Source organism: Esox lucius, chromosome 1 (genome assembly GCF_011004845.1).
Source record: "Esox lucius isolate fEsoLuc1 chromosome 1, fEsoLuc1.pri, whole genome shotgun sequence".
Taxonomy (NCBI): domain Eukaryota; kingdom Metazoa; phylum Chordata; class Actinopteri; order Esociformes; family Esocidae; genus Esox; species Esox lucius.
The window spans coordinates 27,794,603-27,814,318 of NC_047569.1; the positions used below are offsets into that span (position 1 = coordinate 27,794,603).

At 42.1% G+C, this 19,716-nt stretch overlaps 1 protein-coding gene across 4 annotated transcripts in view; it reads right to left on the bottom strand.

The window, feature by feature from the left end:
- The window catches only part of limk1a (LIM domain kinase 1a), a 73,042-nt gene that overhangs the window by 21,432 nt on the left and 31,894 nt on the right, over window positions 1–19,716 (bottom strand). For 3 of the 4 annotated variants that reach the window (XM_010905391.3, XM_020050473.2, XM_010905473.3), the window contains one exon: window positions 7,513–7,651. In XM_010905391.3, the coding sequence (XP_010903693.1) occupies window positions 7,513–7,651 (139 nt within the window). Of the gene's footprint in view, window positions 1–839; window positions 1,075–7,512; window positions 7,652–19,716 lie in introns of those variants that run through there. The other variant, XM_010905558.3, reaches the window with a different exon arrangement.

The window sequence follows — 19,716 nt, forward strand, 5'->3', positions numbered from 1 at the left end:
CCACACAGAAGGGGAGCATCCTACACACCTGTCCACTGGAAACCCCATGTCTCCCACTAAGCCAACAACGCGTTAAAGCCATTTTTCTAGTTTCAACTCTGAATATGTTGTGTGAACAAGATGAATAAGGTACAAAACATTGAAATAATGTTAATGCCTACTCGTTTCTATCTTGTTTCCAGACACGTACGTTCTAAAACACCGAAGGTCACTCCCGTAGAACTATGAGGTTGTTCCCCAGTTTGAATGTTTGATATCCCCGGCGCAGACCCACATGCGCAGTGCGCAATAGCATGGGGACAAGGTTAAGGCCGTGTTGTAGCATCAACAGCATCAGGAGCCGTAGCGAAAGCCTCATGGTCAGTGAATGAAGCTTCACCCACAGTCTGATTTATAGGTGGACATCTGGTGGAGGAACAGACAGACCCCGGTAGCATTTTACTGCATGTCTCTGCTGTGTAGGGCAGCTATCATGTCAGCATTACAATCAATCTTTGACAAGCCCAGTCTGCTGGGGCTCAACTGATGCTTTATGTAGGGCAGGACCCACAGTCCTCCACAGACCACGTGCCTCTACAAACATGGATGTCATGGAACCAGCATTTTAGAGATCAGAGCTCTCATTTCATTACAAACACATCCCTTGAAAAAGATCTGTCTTGGGAAACACACAATGACATCATTGACGTTTTGTTTCTATTAAACCATGCAGCCGAGGGAAAGATGGAGACACAAAATGCAAACACAGCAGAAACCAGTCCTCCCCACTCAGCACGAGCCACGCAGCCTGGCCAAGCCTGTTCCCTCAAACACAGTTACACAGAGAAAAGGCATCTTACCTTCTTGTCCCTTTTCCACAGCCTGAGACAGCAGAAGCCCCAGAAAAACAAGTCAGACACCATGACAGTGTGCCGGCTGCTGTGGCTTTCCTATACAGTCAACTCTGCCCCTGGGGAGACTAGTACATTCTACGCTGAACCCTCATCTCTGTCACCACAGCACAGCGGCAGCTTCTGCTACTGAGCTCATCTCTGAAACCGTGTCAGCGGCTGCTCTTCCCCCACCCTCTGTCGCTCGCCCTAACAAGCAGCTCGCTCTCTCTGTTTCTATGACCTCATCGCTTCCTGCCTGGCCCATCCCACCCATGTGTCTGCTGGCTGTGTCTCTGATTTCTCCAGTATACACCTCCCCGCCCCATCCCCCTTTCCCAAGTTCCCCCGATTCCAAAATCAGTCCCAGCTGACAGGCGGTCACATTCCACATAATCCGGCGTCTAAAATGTAGAGGGAGAAAGGGGATGAGACAAAGCCCTCACGCAACGCCACAGAGTCATCTTTAAAGGAGGGCTTGCCAGGCCTGTGCTGAGTATGACAGACCTATTCCAAAGCACACAGTGGGAGGTTACAGTTCCTACAAAGTAAAAGTGTAATAGGTAGAGGAACAACACCTAATGCAATAATGAGGTCGCGCCACCATGTTCAGTATTTGGGATTATGACAGGGTTAAGACAGTCGTATTAGTTTATATCAGTGGGTAACCTACTGCATCTCAACATTAAACATCGCCACAGCAAAATGTGAGGCAATGCATTAAGGAAGTGGAGCACAAAAGGTCTCCTCCTCATTGAAAGTTAAATCCTGACAATGCCTAAATATATTCAGCCAATTCCCATGATTCTAATCAAACCAAAGCATGGCGATCAATGGGACAAATACAGGCCCCCCCCCCAGGTTTTTTTTTTCCAAACATATTATTTTGTTTGATACTATTAATGGTATAAATATAGGCCCCCACAAAAAATTTATTAATATTGATTTTATGATTCATATTATTTTATTAACGTTGTTATTAGTTGTATACCAATGCCCCATCCTGTTTTCTCCTCATCTCTCTCTCTCTGTCCACCAACTCCCCTTCTCTCTCTCTCTCTCAGTGATACCAGCTGCTGCCAGGGGTCATCTGACTGGGCAGACATTAATAGACCAAGGCAGTGCGGTCTGCAGCGCTGCCTGATGGAACTTGAATCAAAAAACACACGCCACCGAATGAGGGTGTGTCCGCAACGGCACCCTATACGGGACACTACTTTTGACCAACGCCTTATCAAAAGTAGGGAACTACATAGGGAACTGGGTGCACCAGAACAACACAGCCAACCACACCAAAAACAACTGGCCCATCAGGGGAGTCACCTCACCTACATGTAACTGGTCACAACCAGACTGAAAATAAGGCAGATAAGCTTTGACTAACCAGGTGGAAATATTGGTTGAGTGCCATAAAGCTTTATTTTCTATATCATGAAGATCTGGTAGACAGGCCAATATGGAGTAGCCTTGTCACAAACCAACTGACTCAATCAGTGTCCCAACCAAGTCAAATCAGACAGTATAAACTGACTGAAAAACAACAACCAAAACAGTCCTTTCTCCATACATCATTAAAAACAAGAAAGAAAACTTTGTTAACCGTAATCACTTCTTCTCACGGCCGGCCGGTGAACAAGGGAGGGGGTTTGAAGAGCAGCTATTTATGGGCCAATGCCATCTTTGTTGTGAGAAATGGCCAATACTCAGTTCCTGTGCTAATCTGAAACCTAGTGTATGGAATGCAATTTGCGTATCAAAAATGCACATTTAACGCGTTAAATTAAAAACTGATTACTGTAGATGGCTAGTTAATAGCTATAGCCTACAGTACCTATAATGAAAAGAATGACCGTTTTCGATGATCATTATTATTTGGTTTCAGGTAATGTTCACTTGTTCTATTCACTTGTTCTATTATTATCCTTTCTATTGAATTAAAAATAGACAGAAGAGGAACAGAAACAAAAAGACAGTCTGATAACTCTAAGAACATGGGTGGTGGGAAGAATATTTATACCACTTATTTATACCAATCAACATAAAACATTTTTTGTAGTAAACTTATTTCTTCACAAAGTTCTATCAAGCGGAAAAAGTCCAACACTTCAGGTGATTAAAGATGTTAGACATGTCTGTTGCAGTTCGTCCATCGCAACATAACCTGATCTACTATTGATTTACTACACGTAGCTACTGAAGCTGTCAGCCATTGAAGTTTTAGTTCATCCACAACTAATCCTAATTAGTTGTGTCCCTGGCTGGATTTGGTACATGGTCTTATGAGTGGCAGTCTGTATTTCTAACCACTACGCTATTTAACAATGGGCAGTCAGTCAATCACTTAGTCAGTAAGAGACATTCGCTCTTCCTAGCTGGCTCCACTTACGCGGCCTGGGAAAACGCTTTAAAAAACGCTACACTACGCAGAAAATGTGAATTCAGGATGGACACAGGCAGACATCAGATGTAGATGGGACTCTTAAGTCATATCACACCCCAGTCATATCACATAATGTTTCAAAACAATTCACTTTAAGGGAAATAAAATCATTTTTATGAAGGTGATTCCCATTTAAAAAAATTTTTTAACAAATTGTTAGAAAACCCTTTCCACTACTTGAAAAATTCACCGTCTTTGTGAGAGACTTTCTTCAGAAAAAGCGATTTTCCTACGTAAAAATGAAATCATTTAAAAATAAACAATTAAAATTAAGCACCAATAGAAAATCCCAGTCATAAGTGAATCTTAAGGGACTCCACACAGTTGTGTTTGGAGACACGTGTCAGTATATAACGATGACTACATGCTAAGGTGTGGGAAAAGGTTGACGAATGTGGGCAGCCAAACAAGACGGGCTGGTGCTGTAGGTCATGGCAGGCAAATTCCCCCTCACCAAAGCATTAAACCTCCTTCCTGATTAGCCCTCCCTCGCTATTCATTTCACACATGCTTTCACGGAAACAGTTGTGTGTGGTGTGTGTAGGGGGCTTGTGTAATCACAAGACATTGATACAGCGGGGTATGTTGCACAACCTCTATGGTGACATACTGAAATCCACACTGTAACTCTAGATGCTATTTCCCAACACTTTCCCCAACACTTACCCCAGGTATATCTGATCCGACAAAAACAAACTAACTTGTTGCCACTTAAACACACAGGCCAATATCCAGAAACCGTTTCAGAAAAGGTTCAAAAGGAATCCTGATTCACCCTGAGTAATTTAAAATTAGTTTCAGGACAAACAAATCCTCCCAGCTTAGAGTTGGTTTTAGGATGATGTTAACCTCCTGGCCAGACACACTTTGGGCCAGGGGAACAGTCGGCTCATTAAAGTTTCTCAACTGATACATTTTTGGTGCGGTCTTAAAACAGGTTTTAACAAGATTGTAAGACCTTTTCTGAGATTCTTTGTAGATACTGGCCCACCCATGACACACTCAACAACACTACACCCACATAAACAATGTGCGGTCTCATACCAGTGGGAATTGATATTAAAAGGTTGCTAAACTGGGATTTTCCACGAAAGGGAACAAATTGCCTTGGCAGCGGGCCTCCAAAATGTCATGTGACTATTTAGAAAGAGTTCTATCTGGATATCCAGCCTCTGACAACAACACTGGAAGGTCCCTGGTAATGTGTATTATGAGCCATCCCATGGAAGGTTATTCACATGGGGTTGTGTTGGTCACAGGACACCTTCTGTACTATAACTGTTTTGGATGTTGCACACCTTTAGTTAAGATATGTTGTAGAAATAAAAGCCACCCTGAGGTTGTTCGGGGTTGCAGAAGGACAGGAAGGCAGCAGGACAGTGTATTCAATTACTGCACTTGGCTCTGTGTTTAAGCCATAAATCACCTTGAACTGAACCGGCTGAAAGAATAACTGACCTCTGTGACCTCTCATCTACTGAAGACTGCAGATGTCTATGTGGAAAACGGGGAGATCGGTGTTAAAGAGCCCTCCGCCATGAGGAGGCTTCTGTGATCAAGCACATCTGTCAGAGGACAGTGTTAACCTCCATGTAAAACAGCCATAGCATTTACAGTGTGGCGCTCATTCACAAATCCTATCAGCGTTTTGAGTCAGGAATTACAGCGTGGGTGCTTGCATTGACCCAAAGCGCTGGTCTCCTCGTAAGACCTCATTGAGATCAGGTGCGCAGTGACGCCGTGAGAACCGGCCTGTTTTCTCTCCTTTGCCTTGCTTCTCCTACCAATATACCTACCAATCAATTGAACATGTCAATAGGCAAGCAGACTGGGTCCTACCCACATTGCATCAGACTGTTTTAGAGTGCTTCCTTTGTCCCGGCTCCAACAAACAAAACACAACCCTCTTTGAGAGGATGCTATTTTGTGGGCTGATGATATAGAGCGCCTGGTTTGGCTGGACGCCAAGGGACAGCCGTGTGGGATTGGACTGAATCACACCACATGTCCTAGGCTCAGATGATGAGAAGGCGCACGCAAAGTTGACCTTCATCTGCCTATGGGTTCTAATAAGACTAAGGCAATTGGTCTGACAGTGGTGAAATATGGTAGTAATAACTCCGGTTGTACAGATGACTCTGGGTAGCGGCGGGCAGGACGGGTACTAGCCCGTCTAATTCACTTTAGACTCTGCTGGCGTCAACTGGGTGTCTGGTTCATTACTAAGATTGCACTGCAAAGGGCCACCTGTGGGCTGAGTGTAAATGACACACACACACACATTCTGTCAGACAAGGGCAGACTGAGTGGGACGTGTACTTTAGGTGGATGCTGGTGATAAATGTTAGGGTAAAGATGACTGAATGCATTTGGGTATTTAAAAAAAACAAAAAGTCTCATCCAACAGTATCCCACCAATTCTCTTCAGGGTCAGACACTCTGAAAGTAGACACGGGAAATGCAAAACAATGTCCCCCTGGTTATTACTCCAAATATACAATAATATGCAATAGTACAGTGCCTGACAGTATTACTGTCTGATCAATGGGACGTGGTCAATAGAAACACTAAGTAACAGTATGTCAATGGTGGCTGTGTTGTTGGAGAAGACGTGAGGCTAACAGAAACCATACACCTTCGTGTAATGATGTTGGATCGGTCTGTCCAGGAGTCATGTCAAGTTTGCCATTGAAAAAGGCTTTTAGAATAGAGAGATCAATTAACGACTGAGAGAGTGGAAGAGGAAAAATCTATTTCTGATGACAGGTCATGGAAGGTGACATCATGGGTTTGTCTGTGTTTGTAAGCTCAAAAGAGAAACCACATTCTAACAGAAAGATGTACTCAACGTGAACTTAACCACGCTCAAACACTGTAGTCACCTTTCGCACGTTTCTCCATATACATTATCACCCTTATTTGAACAAAGCCCTGAGCACTGGAACAACAACCCACCCATTACTGACGAATACAGACTGAGTTACTGCATGCAAAAGATAAGAAGGGACTCAATTGCTATTGTCTCAGTAAAATGTGAAATAGGAAATTCTAAAGTAAAAAAGATAGGGGGCGGCAAGTAACAAAGCAGTTAGAGCATTCAGCCAGTAACTGAAAAGACAAGACAGAGGGCTGAAAGGGTGAGAAAGCTGTCCATATGCCCTTGAGAAATGCACTTAACCCTAACTGTTCCTGTACGTCACTGGATAGGAGTGTCTGATGAATGTTATATATAGATATTTATTTATGTACAACAGAATAGCAAAGCGATGCAAGAAGAAACATTTCATGTTAGCATTCTGTGAAGTCTGTCAGTCTGACCTATTGCCTGTATTTGATTTGTAATACAAAACAGGCCTATTTGTAATCATTGTTCTGTGTCTGGGCTCATTGGACTAGCAAACCAGGAGGTAAATGAAGCACACCACCAATCTAGAATGTGCATAAAGCCACTCAAATACAGCAAATCCCTATTCTGATAGAATGATGATGGTTTCCCAGTGTGACATGATACAGGGCCCCTAGTGGAAGCTTTAATACCGCCTGTCTATGGACACCATGGTGCGCAAAATACTCTTGGTGAACAAATATTGGTGATTCATTATTATTAGCAATACATATTACAGCTGAATGCAGACATGATACTGAAAACAGTACAGTTGGAAAGCAAGAGCATAATTCTTTTGAAATAGGATAACAAATGTTTAAGACACGCTCCAACCTCCAAATATGATGAAAACCATGTGTTTCTGCCCTCAGGGCACAGCAACTTCACCGTCCTGTAACAAGTGACTCTTCTCCAAAAGACTAACATCTCAGGTCCTTCTTGACATATTTTCAGCACCTTACTACTTCGTCTTTACAGACGCCTTTATAAATGTCGTATGTCCATCTTTACTGGCGTTGTAACCTTTGTTATTGTTAATGTCAAAAATATCTATATTATTATCTTTTTATATGTTACATGTATATTTAAATACATCTTTACAGATATTTTTAACATTCATCTTATCCTTAGAGGTGATGTTTTCTCGATCAGTAAGATGACCTAGCAGTGCTAGGTCTATAGACAGGCCGGTGGGGTGAATACTGTGTGGATGTTGCTGGGGAAACTGTATCTAGCAGGCAGTAACAAGAGTTTGCCGATTTCTTACACAGTCCAAAGTATGTAGATCCACTGCTATTTGTAGCGGAAGGCTAACTTACCATGATCAGGCCGGTAGTGATGGGGTCATTGCAGCCATGGCACAGCTCACCAAATTTGGCCCAGTAATCCTTTTTGCAGAAGAGCCGGCCCTCCTTCTCATAGTACCAGTGGGACAGTGAGGCACTGCACTCACAGCATCTGAATAAGGAGGGAGGAAATAGCACTTTAGTACAAGATGAGGCTAAACCACGACGCAATGCAACATACCCGAAACTATTAGTTCTAAGTAAGAGTAAAGCAACACTTCCACATAGAGTTCAAGTAGCGTTTGAGTCCCAGTGTCACAATACAGTACAAGACCAGACCCCACCAGGCTTCATCCAAGCCACCTTTTCACGAATGGGGCTGAACTGTGCCATAGCAGAATAGCAAATGAGTGTGACTGAAGATTTCATTTACATAACGATATAATTACAGAAAGCAAACTTCTCTTGTACGGAATGATCATATCTTCATGTGAAATTATCAGAATTATTACCGAAAATTTCTTTACCGAAAAAATATTACACACTCTGTGTAAACGTAGTTTGATATGCTGTTTTAATGAAGTCACTCCTAACTAAAAACAGAATGTCTTTCTATAGTAAAACAAAAAAATATATATAGATGGAGGTTAACAGGATTCCTTGCAAAAGTAAATATATGTTAGGTTGAATACTAATAAAGCTACAATTTGATTTACTGGTGGTTTCTGAGAATATTATGTTATATTGGGTTATCAATGTAAATAGCCATTTAGCCTAGCGTATAGACCAAAAACCACTTCCTTTGCCCATTTGTGACAGAAAATATCACTCAAAAAATCCCCTAGGTTCCCTTGGCTCATCGTGAATTTACTTTATCAGTGTGATAGACACCTTGTGAATGGATACTCCCACGTTTTGCAATTGCTGCTCGCAGTATGAAGAGGTCTAACTAAAGACAGTGCACTGACTGGATGTCATAAGGAAGCTACCTTTAACTTAACTGCCAGAATTTCACACTATCTCTTTAAGGGAGATATCGGATCTCTCTCAGGGAGAGGGGAGGACAGACCTGAATGATTGGTTTATTCTATCAGACCGAGATAGAGATCACTGGTGGCCAGAGTGGGGAGTGACAAGAAGAAGAGAGAAGACAACACAACCACTAGTCCTGAAATCTGGGCAAGATAGAGAGATAGAGAAAGAGATATATGAAGAGAGAAAGACAGAGAGTCATTAAGAGAGACAGGAAGTGAAAGGCAAGATGACCCAGACGACAACACGGTCACTGATCCTCAATAGAATGGAGAGAGTACGAGAAACAGGATGTTGTGTTTGACCACAAGCCAGAGAAGGTCAAGGAGAACAAGTAGTCCCTGTCAAACATACTTCAATGCAGACTCGTGGACACACAGGTACAGTCAGGCAGGCTTATAGGCAACACAAACCAAATGACACAACACTTAAAATGAATTCGGGAGAAGAAACATAATTGGTTCTTCTAAATTATCTGATAACACTTTTGTTCCCACGTTGAACAAAATAATCCCATAATAATCACCCTTTTCTTGCCTTGTGAAATGAGAGCAGGAGTGAAAAATGTCTCGGTGATTCACAGTGAAGGGCAGAGCCAAGTTGAGTCCAGCTGTACACTACAGGGTGGACCTGCCTGGACCCATACTGTACAGAACAATGTCAGGGAACACGGTTTAGCTCAGCATTATATTGTGAAAAGGTCATGTGCGAGGCGTCTATGACTAACTGAGCGTGCCCGAGCTCTGGCCTCCTCTGGCCTTCCATAGCCCTCATTCTGGCCCCATACAGACAGGATCAATAGGAACAGACAGGGGGGAGGCAGGCGGGAGGCAGGGGGGACTCATCATTCCCCATCTGCTCTTTTCAATGGGGTACAGTTCATCCACACCAGTGGCGAATGAGGGGATGGGACTGTGGTGTAGGTAAGGGATGAAATGTTAAGGTAATGGGTGGAATGTTAACAGAATGAGCTATGGGGAATAGGGACTGTGGGAAGGGAGTCTGGTGGAGGGGAGATGAGGGCTAGGGCTGGAAGGGGGCAGGGGATGAGGGATCGGGGTCAGGGGTCGGTATGGAAGGAGGATGAGGAGAACAGACTGAGGGTGGGAAGACCAATTCCTATGGATCTGTGGCGATGATTGGTCTTCATTAAAGACCCGTCAGGACACACAGGCATGCGGCCATGCGGAAACACATTCAGTCACTGCTGGCCGGCTGCATCCCTGCCAGTTATGGCAACTATCGCCAAGCCCTTCTGAGGGTGGTGGGGACGGCCCAGGTCATCCCCGGGGCCCAGCTCCCTGTCATCTATCACCTCTACACCAGCCAGCCAGAGGCTAACAGTCCCTAACAGTCAACCACACTGGCCATTGAAGACACTATTCAACGTTCTACCACTTAGAAGGCTAGGGGCGTGGTTCCAGCACCTACAGTCTGGAACCGTCAGAACCATTCACAACGTCTGTACCCAGGCCATAAGAAAACTATTACTTTTTTTTTCAAACAAGGTCTAACCCCCTGATGCTGAATATGCACACACGTCTACACACACACTTGACGTTTCACACACTCCACATACTCATAATCCACACACGCGCACAGAAATATGTATACTGATGTCAGACGCCATGATTGCTACTGAAAATACATAACACGCGTGATCAAATTTGACGCGGGCGCATCGCGGTTCCCTCGTCTGATAATTGCATCCGAGTGCAAGGGCTGGTTCACTTGGGTCAGACACCCTGATCCGGGCACACACAGTGTGTGGACAAGGCGGTGCCACTATGGGAAGAATAAGTCAAGGTTAGTCAGAGGACATACACAGCCACACTACTCCAGCCGGTTAGCTGTCGGTGGCGGCTCCTCCCCCTCTCTACTGCAGAGTCCCATCCTACCTGGGGCTGCTGCGCCCCCGGGGCTTCAACGTTCTCAGGCTTCATCCAAGCCAGCTTGTCACGAAAGGGGCTGAACTGTGCCATAGCAGAATAGCAAATGAGTGTGACTGAAAATCTAAAATGACTCTACTGACATCCGCCTCTAAGGAAACCCAGTGGCCAAAACATACAAGTGATAAGATCCTATGATAGAAAATGATTTATATATATTTTTATCTGAACCACTGGGATGGCCACAGTAGAACAAATGTACTGGTTATGATACAGATAGGCCTATAAACCTACAAGGCAGACCTAATATCTAACTGTAATGTAATCAAAGTGTCCTATCTGTGTCTTACCCACCTAGCACAGGGTGTGCTAATAACATTGAGAGAGCAGAGTGCCAAAGAGACGCTGTTGGAGCGGAAGCGTGGAGATCACCAGAGGAGATGAGAAAGAAAAGAGTTTTACCTCGGCTGAAATCCAGGAGAAGGCGATGTGGTGACTGGGAGATGCGCTATGGCAGAGATAGAGGAAACTAGAGCAGGAGTTGAGGTATGCCAACAGGAAGGACAGGGATAGAGCAGAGATGTTTTTACTGGATTAGATGAGTTTTGATTGACAGGACCTCTGAGGGGTGTGTGTGTGTGTGTGTGTGTGTGCGTGTGGGGGAACACATCTAGCTGCAGTCCCTTGCCTAGAAACAACGAAAGAAGGGGGCAGGTGATAGGTAAAGGGGTCACAAAACCTGGAGGCCACTCCCTCACCCCTATATTCCCAAAGTGAATCAGCCAAAGTGCCTTAGTAATAAACATCCCCTCCAGGTCCGTGGGAAGACGGTATACTGCCCTCAGTTCATTGTCCTTGACCCTGCAAGCCGCAGAGAACCCATGTCATATTAAATCAGTACGTACAGAGAGACAGACAGGGACACAGTATTCATACAGAGACAACCATCTGACCTTGAATTCATACTAATCACTCACTCTTACATCCACATTTAACATCTTAACATTTGATTCATTTAAAATAATAATATAAGAGCAACTATAGCTCTTCAACTTAGTTTTTATAGCACTTAGACAAGAATATGTATGTTACAGAGAAAGGCGTTGGGATGAATGAGCCAATAGGAAGCTGGGGAGGATTATGTTATGAAGCCATAATGATATAAGGGTCAGATATGTAGGAGGGACCCCGGGGGTAAACACCCTTGCTCTTACTATGAGTATAATGGAATCTCTATAGTGACCACAGTGTCAAGACACCAGTTCATTGTCTCCTACAACAGACGGCACCCTATGCAAGGTAATAGCTCCTTCACTGCCCTGGGGCTTGGGATTTAATCGTTAGACCAGAAGGAAGAGTGCCCCCTAATGGCCCTCCAACACCACTTCCGGCAGCATCTGGTCTCCAATCTAAAGCCGATCCAACTTAGTTTTAGAGAGAAGCCAACACTAAAACGCTATGATCTTATTATAATATGTAGAGATATAAGACTAAGTGATTATCCCATTAGCCTCATGTTTGTGGGTGCAAATGAGCGTTATGGACCTTCACTATCATCTGAGTGTAATTTCCCCTGGCGACCAGTTTCTACATTAACATCCTCCATTCAGTTTGCACGGGAATCCGTTTCCTGCTTAACAAGGTTTTATGGTGGGTTTAATATTTTTTTTTTATATGTGTACATTGTTAATAAACCTCAATTGTCCACAACCATGCTATAGCATCTGATGCTATTCTCTGATGTTGCACACCATATTCAGCCATGGGTAAAGAAACTGCTCCACCTGAAATGCAAAGTGAACCATCAGGAAATAGCATCAGCGAGGTAATTCTTTAAAGAAAATACACATACATGTATTGTTCAGTTATTTTTCCTTGACAGGCCCAACACAGAATCGAGTTTAGCAGGAAACAGATGCATTATCAAACTGAGTGGAGGATGCTTGATAAACGACCTGCTCGCCGGAGGCACAAGAGTATTATCCGCAAGGCAAAATTATACCAGAAAATGGGGAGGACCCATAGCGCCCACTAGCGGCTGCCTTGGGTAATTACCATGTAAACTACTAGACCCAGGTAAATATCTGACAAACTACTCCTGCCAATGGTTTTAAGTGGATATCAAATCAAAAGATGAATGAATAATCGGTTTGGTGTACATTTCTACAATTATGAAAATGTGACCTCCCCACTGTGGTAGGTCGGTCTGAATTTGAGGACAGTGATTAAATTGTAGATTTACTTACAGATAGAGGTATGGATCATGAGTCAGACGCACACACGCACGTGCACACACTACCCAACACACACTGTTTCAGACTGAGTTGACACACGGCCTCTGTGGTCTCCCGATGCCCCTGTGGACAGACACTTGTAGATGGAATGTTTCCCTCAGAGAATCTCCGACATCCCGGCTTGGCACTGTGGCTTCTAATGTACACTCCTATGAACAACAGCCGTAATACAGGCAACGCCTGCTGTTTCTAGGAAACCATGCCGCTGCTGCAGTTACATCACATGCAACATGTTGATCCCACTAAATGACTCATCTGACGATGATATCTAACATAACCAGTACTGCACAATGAATACTGTACTTCTTGAGGTTACAACTCAATACAAAACATATTCATTATGACTACATGATTGTTTTCCAAAAGCCTTTTTGCAGATTGGCCCACAGCCTCAAGTAATGTCTCTCCAAACACTTTGGAATAAGGAAAATTAAGGGGATTTTCATATATAATCCTGTTTAACAGAACAGATTTGTCCCCTTTGAACTCTGGGATGAAAACCGTCAAATAACTAAATTCTCTGTATTCACACTGCCATTACATTTTAATGTGCGCTCAGTTTTCTCGTTCACTTTAAAATGTTTGCAGCTTTAATCTTTACATTCACATTACTATGTTTAGAAAGGAACCAAGATCTTTTTCCAATACTAACTCTGTGCAATCAGGGTAAATGCTCAAGCCACGCCATCAGAACCTGTTATCAGTGAGCTGGAGACACAGTTTGCTTTGTTTAGAATAAAATGGCATACTAATTAGAGTGAATTAGCATTCCAAAACTTTTTTGTTGTGTTTAAAGTGTGATTGAAATTAATTACATTTGGATCATTTTATTTACACGGTTAACTCCCAAAGTATTTGCATAGTGACACATTCTGTTTTTTGCCTATTCCAGCACTTAGGTTTTAAATGACACTGAGGTTCAAGGGATAATTTGCTAAAGATGATTTTTGGGTGATATTCCCCTGAAGGCCCATGGTGTTATAATTTAGAACCAGCTATTGTTTACTCTATCCCCAGCCAGGAGTTAGCTTAATTAGCACTGTCAAAATCCATGTGACCACTAGCGCAAAGACTCATCTAACAATCGCCTGTCCCCTCGAACCAGCTAAGGAACTAGTCCAGTGGTCAGGTGATTTTATATGCTCTGTGTTAGGATAATAAGAACTGCATAGTTTGTTTCACTCTGCAGTATGGGCTTGTATTGAGACCTTTTCTCCACCTAGGGATTTTAAATCCAGTGCGTTAATGATTTACTGGATAGTGCAGTGTACAATAATCAGAAAGGTTTCTAAAAGATGTTCCCGGTTAACAAATGCGTATTGAAAAGAATGCACTGCACATATATAGAGTCAACTCACTGCAACCTTGTAAAAAAAGTTATGACAGTCTGTTTGCAACCAAACAAAACCAGGAATGGCACAAAATGACTATAAATGAAGAAATGTATCACATTAATTTAACGTGAAAATGTTTGAAAGCTATGCCATATAATATTCTAGGGAGTTTCAGTAGGAACAGATCTTTAATACATTAATAACAAGAAATCGGGTCTATGATCTGATACATAAAACAAAAGTTGATCCATCCATCAGTGCCATTTAATTTAAATCAGGGTGTGTTTCTCCTGTTGGAGGCCCTTGGGGGCCCAGGGGGGCCATGAATAGGAAACAATGTAAAATCATTGTTGCACTTTTTGGTAAAAAAGAGATAATAAAGATGACATTTGGGGCATTATCAGCAGAAATGATCCCATTTAGTATTTTACATTATATATTTACATTATTTATTATATATATATTTGTATTTAGATACTTCTGTCTGATATGTGCCTGGATCAGTGGATTTATACCCTGAATGAAAAAATAATATAACATAATACATAACTGAATAGATCACCTATTACAAGAAAATGTATTTTGCTTGTTCAGAACCTAAAAGGTGCAGGTTTGAGCATTGGCATCCAAACTTAGAAAACCATATCCAGACAAAGTATCAGGATACACACCTCATATACATTGGTTTGGCGTGACAAAATAAATATTACACCTATAAAATGCAGTTCAGCATTCGACTTCATATCTTTGCCAGAACAATAATAGGCTATTCAATTACCGATAACTGACAAAGTATGTCTTAAGACATCTAGAAGTCACTTAAAATGTCCCTATTATATTTTGGAACTTGGAGCATAAAATAAATACCAAATTGAATTGAAATAAAATTACAAAACATTTGGCTAACAGGAACCAAGTGTGTATACACCATAATGTGTTGTCTGTTTCACACGATGATGAAAATGGAACTCAGCCTGGTGATCCTCTGAAAGGGGTCAGGTCATGGAATGACGTGAGCAAAGACACCTTTAAAGGAAGTAGGTCATGCCTACAGGAAATGTCCTCTGTACTGGGCAGGGAAGGAAATGAATATTGGGGAGATCCACCAACAAGTTGTCAATTTTTTATATGGCTTTAATATTTTACAATGCAGCATTATGAAACATGGCGGATATCAGCCTTGAAGTATATCTGGAGGCTTTTGTGTAACATAAGTGGTGAAATTAGTATGAAGCAGACTAAAACATCTTATTTGATAGGTGTGAATGTATTCATTGATATTAGAAGGGGATAACCAACTATTTAAGTATGGCAACCCTGGAATGACAAAGGGTTGAATTGTAGTTCCAAATATAATATAAATCTTGTGTATTCATAAGTCAACATTTATGCCATTGTATTTCCTAAGTTACTTGCATTAAGTGGCATAAATCAACTAGTAAAAACACTAAAATATTGTTCCACTTCTACATTAATCACCCATTAAAAGAAATGCTGTTGTAACAACCTTCCAGTTCTGAGAAATTGCATTAGAAATATAATAAACGTTGAAACATGAAAGGTCTTGGCATGTACAGTAGATGGTACGGTGACAGATGCAAAGTCACAAAATAAAAAAGAATGTGCCGGTCTAAATAAGCCCATTACTGTCATGGTACGGTGAGCAGCAGCGCCACCGTTCCATACACCGTCAGTTCCCATCACTTACGAATGCATCCTGGATTTGTTTTGTGTCACATGTCTTTAATCATCGTTCACACCAGGTCCCTGTTTGCTCATTAGTATGTGTTTAAATGTTTCCCCTCTGCTCCCCACATTGTGGATCATTGTTGTTGTGTGGTGATGATGGTGGTTAATAGAAGTGCCTTATGTTGTTGCTTGCGTTTGTTTTGCTGCTGAAGTCAGCCTTTTTCTTTTGTTGTTTTTGTGCTCTGTGTTACTTTTATTTAAATTAAAAAAGATCAACACTGACTACCTCTGCCTGCACCTGGTTCCTTACCCCTGCAACACTGCACCTACTGAAAATTACCTTCTGGAGATGATGGGTAGCAGAACCTGCACGGGTCCGAATACTGGTTGGTTCTGAATACAGAGTCACCCTTAACACCAAAACCCCCCAAAATAATTTATTTGTGCAGAAAAATATCGATTCTGGGGAATCCATTCTGACCAAGCCCATGCCTTCAACTGAAAGCTCCTAAAAAAGTAATTTAGCAGGTTGCTATTTACATGATTCTAACTGTAATCCTACTGTTATTTGGCTGTTTATTTCACGAACATGTCCAATGCAATTCATGCTTTCTCTGGATGATCTGACCTTTTGCACCCACTAGAACCACTTGCTATGATTATTTTGAATACTTGGTGATAGAAGCCAACTGACATTTAATCCTGGTCCTGTTTGAATGTCTGTATGGATGCTTTGGCCTAAAAAGGTTACATGCTCTTAAAATCTCCAACAGCCAAAAGTGGACAGTTTCAGAATTGCTACCTTTCTAGGATGTTTTTACTATCCAACATGCTCATCGTTTTACTGGCTCTATAATGTTTAAAGGTGGGTATCTGTATAAAGAATTATACATATTATCTGTCTGCTCATTAAATCTAGCCACCTCCAAACGGTTAATTGGCTCTGTACTACAGGCCTCCGACAACTAAACCTGTTACACTGAAGAAACTTCTTAAGACAAATGCTGACAATAATGATTTATAATCTGTCCAGTCCAAAAGGTCAATCCAATACAATCAATGTAAAAATAAATTGAAGATAAATACAGTAGACCCATTAGGATACCCAATGCAGTTGGGACTACAAATATCCAAATATTCCACATCTGAACCAGCAATGAATTGCTCTAAAGAAATTAGACCACATGGTCTGAACATTATTACTGAATCCTGATGTGTTTAAAAAAAAATGTCATTAAAATGTTATCAAATGAGTCAGTCAGCCTGGCTACTACTTATATCTGAAATGTAATGTGAGTCTGAATTACAACAATTGCGTTTTGTGTTGAACAGAGACAGAGAGATAGCTAGAGATGGTAAGAGAGGAAAATGTAGGGGGGTGTGGCCTAATGTGCAATTGCAACACACCCCAGCCCCAATCAATCCACAATTTTTTTTCCATACCCCTCCTCTGCTGCTCCCTCTCTGCACCCCCTTATTGTCCCGCGTCCCCCCAACTTAATCATTCCTTCCAAGTCCCCCCAACACCCCGGAGCGAAGCAGAGCAGTTCCCAGCCCATAATGTGACTCTCCTCACAGAATAAGAATGACCTCATCCTCCCTGTGGCCCCTTCCCATTGGATGATATCCAATCCTTCCAGGAAATGCCCCAGCCAATCAGGCGAAGGCCAAACCCCCTCCCCTTTCAACTCCTCAGGCAAACGCAAGCTCAGCAAACACTTGAGTTGGAGTCGGCGTTAACCCATACAGTGCCACGCTCAGCCTGTAGTCTGCACTCCATAAGAACAAAAGGAGTCTGTGCATTTTTATGTGGTGGGGAACAGTTTTGTTGAAACACTGGCAGTCTATTGGTCTATTCAGTGGGGCATTGCAAGGGAGTATTCATTCCACCAAATAAAACATTTAGTTGCAAAATTGTTCTTCAAGTATAAGGAACCTGAACAAACCCGGAAAGGAATTAATTTGTCTAAAAGAAATAGTGTTTCACAAAACAATTAATTGGTCACAAAACATTTGGCAACTGAAATGTTTTGTTTGGCGGAACCAAACCCCCCAGGTAACAGAGCTGTTTTGAGCATTTTGGAGGCTGGGGGGTAGTGAATAGTGTGGATGGAGGCAGTTTTCTTTGTGCTCACTAAGCCCTGTCTGACTGGCTTTCAGCACAGCTATCTATGCACATTCAGACTGTCTGGAGTAGACTGGACTGGACTGGATAAAGAGCATGGTCGTTAATTCTCCCATGTTCCATGACCACAGTCAAGACAATACATGATTGATGAGACTATCAGGGTTTAGTACATTATCAGCTGGTGCTCTGGTACTCTCCTAGTGAATTGTAGCTGTTCAAAAGTGTTATATTCAATTAAAAATACCGTAAATGTAATACTGTAAATTGTCAAACAAAGTGTATTTGAATATAGTTCAGCACACAAAAATGTAGTAGCTGCTAAAACCAGTAAATAAAACATTTACTGTATGTGAAAAACATCCTGAATGAGGGGGCAGGGAATTTCATTTCTGGAAGTCTGAAAAAGGCTTTTATCGTGAGGCAGAAAAGTTAAAGGTTTACAAGACTCTCATTTGAAAAAGTGCTGTCATTTCTAAATTGTTCATCCAATATGGATGAAAACACACTTATACTAATTGTGACAGCGTGCACTTTAACCCTATAGTCATTGTAGCATTTCAAGTCCAAAGTTAGAATACAGACCAAAAAGAAATACATGTCACTGTTCAAACACTTGGAGTTAACTGAACTACCACTGCTTGTTGGTGATGTTTGTAGTGCCCAGACAATGTTGTCAATGTTGAGGTATAACTCAATGCTAAATAACTGGTTGTGTACTTGTGTACCAGTGAAACATAGTTGAGCAACCATTCACTGTAGCCTTGTATTGCATCTGACTGGACTGATGATGCCTCCATCTGTCAACCAGCATCAGCGGAGTAGCTGCCTGTCACACAGCTCTTCTTCCATCCAACTTAAGACCAAACTCAAGTCCCCCTAAATTACTTCTGCTTCATACATCACTAATGTTGCTACTCCCTTGAGCAGAAAAATAAATAAAAAGAGTGAAAGGCTAAATTTGACAATCCACAAAACAAGCAGACGAAAATCGACCACAGCTTAAGTACAAAAAGCAACAAAACCAAATGGAAGGAATCAAAACAAGGCAAAAGCTACAAGATACAGATCACAACATGGTGGCTGAACAGTGTTCACATGCCTACTGGTCCATTAGCCATGTGTTTAGAGTGTCTGGACATGAGAGGTTGCTGGTGCACTAACACATTTCTGAGGACAGTGTTGTAAAAGGCTTTGGTGTGTTAGAAAAAGTGTTGACAGAGCTTAATAACTGTAAGTACAGCTCTTGCTTTATTAATTGTGTTTTTTTAATGCTTTTAAATCACTCACACAATTTGTGGTGGAGTCATGGAAGCTCAGTGATCTGAGCTATCTGTTAAACCAGTGGTAGATCTATAAGTCAACTTAATTTTCTCTCAGAGAGTTGTATTTTCAGACACAGTGCATAGGAAAGTGTCTTAAACAAAACAGGAACTCATGGCTTTATTTTGGTTGCTGTCAACAAATGCCTTGTTGATCAACCAGCCGATTTTGATCAGACTGTTTGTGATCACTGGGCTAGTAGATAAGCCAGAAAGTAACCAAAGCACTTATTAAAAATTAGCTCAAGGCTAATAAGGCAAGCAGAGCCAAAGAGTGGGAACAGGTTGAAAAGGAATTCTGATAATGTTGATGATGCTGAGGAGAAGGATGTGAACTGGTCGAACGGTGGATGGAGGACGAAGGAGAGGAACAACCGGAGAAAAGAGCCCAGTGTCCTTCTTAAAGTCATTTCTCTCTCCTCACTCACTCACATCTGCCTGCCCAATCTCCACATCTGTCATCCATAGTCTTTCATTTGCACAAAGCCAGTTCCTCCTGCCCCTTTACGAATGACAAAGCACAGTGACCCAGGGACATGGAAAGATTTAAAT